Source organism: Vipera berus, assembly GCF_964194415.1.
Source record: "Vipera berus genome assembly, chromosome: 2".
NCBI lineage: Eukaryota > Metazoa > Chordata > Lepidosauria > Squamata > Viperidae > Vipera > Vipera berus.
Genome location: NC_138203.1, coordinates 126,307,123 through 126,315,791, shown reverse-complemented (window position 1 = coordinate 126,315,791; position 8,669 = coordinate 126,307,123). Strand labels below are relative to the sequence as shown.

The window sequence follows — 8,669 nt, the reverse complement described above, 5'->3', positions numbered from 1 at the left end:
CTTTATAGCCTTCATAACTTTATACTGCTAAGCTTGTAAGCCGCCCTGAGTCTTCGGAGAAGGGCGGGATATAAATGGATTTAAAATAAAAATAAATAAATAAAAAATAGGCTGTTGAATACCGGGTAACGTTGTTGAGATTTTATTTCCTAATGGAATATTGAAATACTGGGGTCTAGGTTTTTTCCCCCCTCCGCCTTCTTTTCTTTCTGTGCTTCTCCAGATCGATTCCCTTCCAACAATAGGCGAAAAAGCATAAATACGGAAGAAAGATCTGGCGCAGAGGCAAGGCTACCTTGGCTCTTTTATGACTCGTCGACTTCAACTCCCAGAATTCCAGAGCCAGCATGCCTGGCTGAGGAATTCTGGGAGTTGAAGTCCACGAGTCATAAAAGAGCCAAGGTTGCCTACCCCTGACGGATCCTGTTTCATATTTCGTATATTTTTCCACACTTCTGCCCCCATAAAATTCTAATCTGAAGGAGAAATGAAAATGCTCTTGGGGGGGCTCCTTGGAGAGAAACCAGAACTGAATTGCCAGCATTCTTACCACTGCGAGACAGCACACAGCAAATATTTTGATCCACTGGATTTGTTCAGCCCAGATCCGATACCCATATATTTCCCGGCCTTTGGGGAGGGGGGTGTCTCTATGTGGTCAGTTTTATCGATTCAAAAGAGAGCCCATCACCACCCTTGCCCGAAATATCAGAGGGCACAGCATACATAAAAGCCTGCACAAAAAAACAACACCTCCCTTAAATAGACATGGTTTCTGCTTAAGCCTCTAGACTAGAACAATGTTTCTCCACCTCAGCAACTTCAACTTATGCGGACTTAAAGCGAGCTGGTTGGAGAGCTCTGGGACTTGAAGCCCACACACAATTACTGCGACTGACAATCGCCATCCTAGAGACAGACGAAAAGCTTCACAACCGGTCTAATATTCGAAGCTGTATTGTCGCTTCTCTACCTCGTTTACAAGCCGATTGGCCAAAGATTAACATTTCTGATCTTATTGGCCGTGGAAGAAGAGAAGGTGGAGTCATGTTTCAAAGGCAGCAGTACAGGAAGTCAATTGAGAAAAGAGGATCGGATCGAGTGAGAGAATTGAGGGGAGGTTGGTCGGCCAAGGTGCCTTCGGTAGAGGAAAAGCTACGAAGTTACTCTGATATATTTGCTTAAGAAGGTATCTCTTTCTTTCTTTCGATTAGCCGATCGCAGATGCAGGTAGGAAGAACGAGAGGCTTGTGACATTTCAGGATTCTTTTACTGGGGCGTCATAAGCAACACTGCAGTTCTCTAATAAATCAACACGGATCCCTCGTCAGCTTCACAGTAATGCAAAAACCCTCGTGTGGTATCTGCCCCTTGAAATGACGGGTGAAGCGAAGCAGAATAAACTCATGGATTGGTCAGAACTCTTTAAGATCCTCAAATACTGTAACCACTTTGAACTCTGGAGGAAGGCTGGAAAAATAAAGTATTGGATATGCAGTTTACATATTTTAAAAGGGAAGGGAAGGGAAAGGTGAGGGCGGTGGTATTCAGCCTGACGAAGCAGAGCAATCCTGGATATGTCTGTTCAGAAGTAAGCCTTCCGGAATCCAGTGAGCTTTGGGCTGGTATTGTCACCACAATAACTGAGATAGCTCCTAAGATTCTTTGCCAAAGGAAGCTTATTCTGAGTCTTCTTTTATGCCTTTCCATCAGCACAAGTTGTATTGATTCAGACAGGTTTTTAGCTGATTAGAGTAATTTGCAAATATGGACACAGATCTAAACATGTATATCTGGATGAAAAGAAACAAGCTTTTCTCGCCTTTCCTTTCTTTTATGGTCCTAAATGCTTTCCAAATGTTGCACAAACCGTTGTAAGGTCCTGCCAGATGGGGTAGAGGGCCTGAGGAGATAGTGGGATCCTTAGAAAAAAAAATCATTCTGTCAGCATTCCCCACTTTTCCTTGTTTTCAGAGATCCTTCCTCCTCCACAGGAGCATATCCCATTCAGTGGGTTTGTCCATCTCCTTTACAATATTTTGGAAAAAAAATATTGTTGTTGGGACAAAGGCAGGGAATCTGCTTCCACCAGTTGTATGCGTCTCATACAGTTGCAAATGGCAGTTGCAAATGGCTTTAATTGCATAACTTGTGATCTTATTTGTATTTTTTTTGCTTTTAAGTGGTTTTGAACACTAATGGAAAGACCATGTGCAAATTAAATATATAAAGTAACAATTTACATGACACAAGGTCAAGTAGGATCAATTGCATAATTTTTTATTTAGATGGCTCCCGCAGGGGACGTTGGACAAATTGAAATATGCGAGGAATTGGACCGTATTATCCTTCACCTTTTTGATGCTCTGGAAATGCTCCAGACCAAAAGAGAAACTTTCAATAGCATGGTCGAGCAGGTGAGAACATGGCACATAAGACCTGGGTAAAGGCCAAGGGCAGGCTGCCAAACAATGGAGTCACTTTCCCTTTCCCCAATTGTTGCTGCAATTGGGCAGAGCTGTTGATTCCTTTTTGGGAACTGTGTCACAAAGATTGCCTTTGTCTTCCCAATGGCAGAAAATCCAGAATCATTCATTCTCTTTTCATGATGACTAAGAATTCTGGTATTTGTAACTATTCACAATTAAATAAATAAATTAAGAGTTATCTGATCAGAAAGACTGCTGTAAGGTGTGTTTTTGATTTTGCCTCTCCAGGGTTGGTTCTCACTCTCCAAATCTCGCTATGCCATGGGTAACAAATCTGTAAGTACTCTGCAATATGGACACCAGATGACTCCACTAGTTCGGATAGAAACTAGGTGAGCAGGAAAATTTTGGATTTTGGCAAGGAGGGAAATTCTGTGGTAGGCAGCAGCTGCAATGATACATCATGCTAAACCAAAATCTGATTGCCTTGCTTTTAGTTTAGTTGTACAGACACAATCATTGTGCTTAATGAATTATGGCTTATGGCTTAATGTGTTATATAAACTCAGTCAACCATGTTTAATCTGATGTGTGATCTTGTCATTGAGAGAACAATGGTATTAGAACAATCTATAGCTTTTTATATTAGTTTCTGAAGATTTCCAATTTCATTACTTTCTTCTCTCTGTTGACTGACCCACCCATTAAATGGATATTTGTGTTAAAATAGGTATACAGGCAGTCCTCAAGTTAAGAATGAGTTCCAATCATCTGTCTGTCTTTATCTCAGATTTCTATCTAAGTCAGAACCTGGACTTATGAACAGACTGCCTATTAGTACAAATGCTGAACAGAGTTTTCTTTCCTCAAGCCTATGAACCACTGAAACCACACAATGTTTTCATGAACTGCTGAAAACAGGCTCTGTATTATTTATTATTAAATTTATATGCTGGCAATCTCACTATCCAACATTAAAAATTCACAAGGCTGCAACGGTTCATGAAAACATTGTATGGCTTCAGTGGTCCATCATCTCAAGGAAGGAGAATGCCACCCACCATTTTTAATAACAGCCAGCCCATTCAGAAGTGCAAGGTGTCTGTAAATCAAATGTTCTTAATCGAGGGGCTAGTAATAAGTAGCTAACCAGTATAATGAATGCTCTTGCCTTTTTATTTTTTCTAAAACCAGACGGCATCTATTTTGTGGTCTTTTTATTGGAACCTCCCTGCAAATATTTAAGCTATTATTTCAAATATTTAGTGCTGTTATTTCCATTGCTATTCAGCAGGGGAATAGTAGGAATTAAATAGCTAGATGCATCAGATTGGGGAACATTGCTCCATTCCATAATAGCTGTTCCAAAGCATCAGGTCACCCTAATATTTCCAGAAATGGTTAATCCAACTCCCTTTGTAAGAAGAGATTGTATCACTTGGCTATATTCAATCATGCTTCAATTATGAGAGCTTTGTGTCCTCTTAAGCTTTTAGGCAAGTGAGAGAAGTTTTGCTATGGATCATTTGGATGGCTTTGTTGATAAAATCAGTTCTGGAAGATTGCTTTATTTCTTTGATTTTGGGATGAGGAGTGGAGAAAGCTAGATTCAAATCTCCATTCTGTGTGGAAAATTCTTTGGAAAATCTTGACCCAATAGTTCCCTCATAACCTGATCAACATGACAGTTTTGTTATGGAATAACATTGATAGGGGCAAATGTAATGTGCACCTATGGAGGAAGAGGGAGCTAAAACTGAAGCGATCTCTGTTTCCCAGAGCCCCAAATAATGATTATCACTATTGCCTATTCCTTGGAAGTGAATTGGTTTCAGGCTAAATGCTCAGTCTTGCATATGACACTCTATTTGTTCCATTTAGCAAGGCAGAAAATGGGCAGACTCAGTTTCAGGTGATCACAGAAGATTCTTTCAAAGGGAAGGATGAAAGTCCAGCTTTTGTGGAAGAGATTGGCCCCAGTGAACAAGGTAAAGGAAGAAAACCCACAAGATTTTTGAATCCACTTGATCAAAAATGATAAGAAACTGCAGTCATTTTGCCAAGGTGTGTTGGAATCTTTTCCTGCCAGATGCCTCTTAAAATTACTATTGGTTACAATATTAATAATAAAAACCAAAGATGTAACAATTTGGGAAAATAAACTCTGTATAAGAGAAACACAAATCAGAAATTCTTTGTCCCCAATAATATGAGAACTACAATACAACCATTCAAATGCAAGGTAGCTATTGAAAATACCAGAAACCAGCCTCAATCACTCTTCAAAGATAGAGGTGAGAACTGTTCAACTGCACTTTCTAAAATAACCTACAATAGGCATCCTGGGAATTGTAGTTCAACAACATCCATTTCCCTGCTTGCCAGTCCCCTTCGATTGAAGGTACTGCTTGATTGCTTCTAGTTCTACGACGACGAAAAGGCCCAGGAAAAGCAGAGGATGTGGCCCAACCCCAGAATACAGCATCCCAGCCTGCGGAGACTTTAGGCCAACAAGATCCTCTGAACTGGTTTGGCATCCTTGTGCCTCAAAGCCTCCGACAAGCTCAGAAGACTTTCCGAGAAGGTGAGGAAAATGGCAGCTGGGATACTCACAGTGAACACTGTCTGCGCTTCTGTCTCCTTCTGATTCCTTGTCTAAAGATCTAAGAAATAAATACTATCATGCAGCCCTTGTTTTCTGATGTGAAAGCTGCCACTTGGGCGGCAGATAATCAGTTGGGGGAGGTGTTCTGTGGCCAAGTTCTGCTCATATTATGGTAGTTACCCTCTGAGGAATCTGACTAAATTTCTGGTATTCAACCCAAACCTACTATCGTATATTGTGGCACTTCCTACATGCAATAAGGGCATTGCTCCAGATCTGTAATATATATATTTGTCCCGTGTTTGGGGCCTAGCAAGGTATTCTAAATACTTAACAAACACTTAACACATATCTCCCTTGCTTCTCAGCTAACAAAGCGAGAAAGAGCCAGTGACCTAAAGGTTAGAACAATTGCCTAATGTGCAATCGGCCCAGGTTCGAATCTCAGAAGGGTATGGCTGACTGATGAGAACAAATAAGTTTGAAATGGCCATTTCAGTCTCCTTTTAATTCTTTGTTAGCAATCCAAAAAAATTACACAAATATGAGCTGTCACTGTTGTGACTACTGCCTGTGGATGGCCTTGGGTTAGGCTGAAACAGGAAATAAGATTTGTCCCGTGTTTGGGGCCTAGCAAGGTATTCTAAATACTTAACAAACACTCAACATTATATATATATATATATATATATATATATATATATATATATATATATATATATATATATATAATTTAATATATATAATTTATATCCTGTCTATTATTTTTATAAACAACTCAAGGCAGTGAGCATACCTAATTCTCCACCTCCTTCTGATTTTCCTCACAACAACTGTGGAGGATTGGGCTAAGAGAGAGTGACTGGCCCAAAATCAGATGAGCTTTTTAGAGATCTTCACCATTCGTAAAACAGTTTTTCCAACCAAAATGCCACACGGATAAATGAAGATTCCAGCTCTTGGAATTCCCAGTTAGAGCTTGGCAACATGGAAGTTGGGCATTCTATCATATCTGGAAGCAGTCCAATTTAGGGGCAGAGTAGAATGGAATTTCTCTTTTTATAAATACTATTTAGACTTGCCTATTGATAACTCCTTTTTCATCTTGTCCTGTTTCAGGGATCCACCTTGCTGCAGAAATTGCTTCAATACAAAGTGAAATTGAAGCCACTCGAAGTTATTACCAGTCACTGCTGGAAAAAAAACAAAAAGCGGTAGTTGGAAAGAAGCAGTATTCTTGATCAATAATGATCATCTCTGCTGATACAATATAAGCTATAAAGTATAGCTCATATTTACTGGAGTAGTTTTGGAAATCTCCATGTTTGTTCTAAACTGTTTTAAAATCTCTGTGTAAAAGATAATTACCGTATAATTATTAATGGCTTTGTAAGTTATAGGTGCCGTTTAGAAAGATTTGTTTGCACAAAGCTAAAAATGGATGTATTTATTTTAAAATAAAGCATAGATGGAAAATCTAGCTTAGTGTATACAGTATATTCTTCATCTTACTTTTTTTTCTTGTTTGTCTGAGGCAATACGTCTCTTAAAGTATTGAAACAAACGTCCTTGATTTGTAGCTTATTTTCATATATCTTATATGCTTTCATCATAAAACTTTTTTATCTATCAAACCAAAAACAGTTACATGATGCATAGGTTTTGATTATTTATTTATTTATTTGATTTGATTTGATTTGATTTGATTTGATTTGATTTGATTTGATTTGATTTGATTACCGCCCTTCTCCCGAAGGACTCAGGGCGGTGAACAGGGACATAAATATCAAAATGCCCAAATACAGAAATTGAAAACAAATTAAACCCTAGTGCCCAAATGCAGAAGATAAATTACATTAAAACAATAATTAAAACAAAACCCATAATTTGTGATGGGTTTTTAAATTTTGATATCTTGAAGGGGGGAAAAAGGAAACTCCAGAGAAATAGGCCCCTATATTGCCTTATTTGGATGTGTATCTCTTTAAGAAAAAGTTCAACAGTGAGACTAATGCAGGGGAATGGTTTTAATTTTAATATAAATTTGTCCTCCGCCTATTGTGGTTGCTGATATTTTAATTTCTTCTAAGGACCAAAGTTGTGATGATTTTGAAAATGAGCCCCTAAATCAGTCTTTTAAAGTTACTGAGACTGAGAGACAGGGCACTAGAGGAATACTGGAAATTGCCTCAAATCTAATAAAACTACCAATGAGTTGACATCACACTAAATCAGTGTGTTGTTGGGTAAACCTAGTTATCATAGCTTATTTAAAAATGACTGGTTGCCTGTTCTATTTTAGTAGGAAACTGGTTTTGTGAGTTTCAGGTGGGGATGTTCCTTCTTATATCTGCTGGAGTTGGTCCAGCAAATTGGAGCAACAGGGTCCCCACAAAGGTAAGCTCAAATGGTGAAGAGGTGTACCTCCCTTGCAAGAGTTTGTCATGATGAACCCAAACATACTGCAAGTCTCCCTGAGGGGAGAAAAAGAAGATAGACACATGTAGTCATGCTGAGCTGCTGCAGAATGTCCTGGCTGATTCATACCAATCCTTCACAGAGCACAAAGCTTTTGTATATTTGAGTCTTAGTACAAAAAGTTAAAAAAAAGTCTACCACCATCAAGCCTACTTATCCAAGAGCCTTGGTGGAGCAGTGGGCTAATGCCTCCTTAAGTAACACCAGCTGCCTGCAATTAGTGCAGGTTCGCATCCCACCAGGCTCAAGGTTGACTCAGCCTTCCATCCTTCCCAGGTAGGTAAAATGAGGACCCAGATTGTTGGGGGCAATTAAGTTGACTTTGTAATAATGCCGCTGGGGTGTGTGTGAAAGCCCTAATAAGCAGGCATATACATAGAATGAAGGCTACTGCTAAGCTTGTAAGCCGCCCTGAGTCTTCGGAGAAGGGCGGGATATAAATGGAATTAAAATAAAAAATAAATAAATAAGAAAGAAGCAAGATCAGAAAATGCTAATAAGTTTTTCAAGTTTAGTGATTTTATTCCTGAGGAGTGGGTGAGAAGATAAAAGTATAGCCTGGTGCATTAGGGATGCTAACCAAAGCTACCAATATTTTTTAAAAATTGGATAGTAACTGGTATAAGAAATTCAAAGACCTTTGGCCAAGAGATATATGTGACTGCCTTTATTGAGCTGTTATCTCTATCAGCCAGTTGTGTAACACACAGGACAGTTTCTTCCCATATGGTCTAGCGGTTAGGATTCCTGGTTTTCACCCAGGCGGCCCGGGTTCGACTCCCGGTATGGGAAAAAATAACTTTTTTTACATTTTTCTAAAATCTTGTTATTTACCGTGGAGACGCGAGCATTAGCAAAAGAACGAAAGCAACCCCTCTGCTTTTTGTTAGTGGATCAAGAACTAATGGGAAGACAGTTTCGTCCCTCGGGACCCTAAAAGAAGTGAATCTTCGAAAAAACCTGTTGCTGTGTTGTTGTTTTTTTAAAGAAATGTTTAGGGAGAAGCCACAATTATTCAGTTTGGCCTCTTTATAGTTAACTCGTTCTCACGTGTGCGTAGATAGGACATGAACGAGAGAGAAAGAATACATTTGAGGGGGGAGGGGAGGGAAAAAAAAACAACGCCCGGGCGTCCAAAGGCTGCTCTGAGACCAGAT

General features: G+C 39.3%; 1 protein-coding gene across 1 annotated transcript; it reads left to right on the top strand.

Moving 5' to 3' along the window:
• Positions 1-1,048: 1,048 nt before the first annotated feature.
• VMA22 (vacuolar ATPase assembly factor VMA22) lies at positions 1,049-6,508 on the top strand. The gene is made up of 6 exons (XM_081315554.1): positions 1,049-1,189; positions 2,289-2,417; positions 2,718-2,821; positions 4,311-4,417; positions 4,852-5,013; positions 6,154-6,508. Exons 2-6 carry the CDS (start codon positions 2,289-2,291, stop codon positions 6,273-6,275), a joined length of 624 nt encoding a protein of 207 aa, XP_081171680.1. The 5' UTR covers positions 1,049-1,189; the 3' UTR covers positions 6,276-6,508.
• Positions 6,509-8,669: the final 2,161 nt, after the last annotated feature.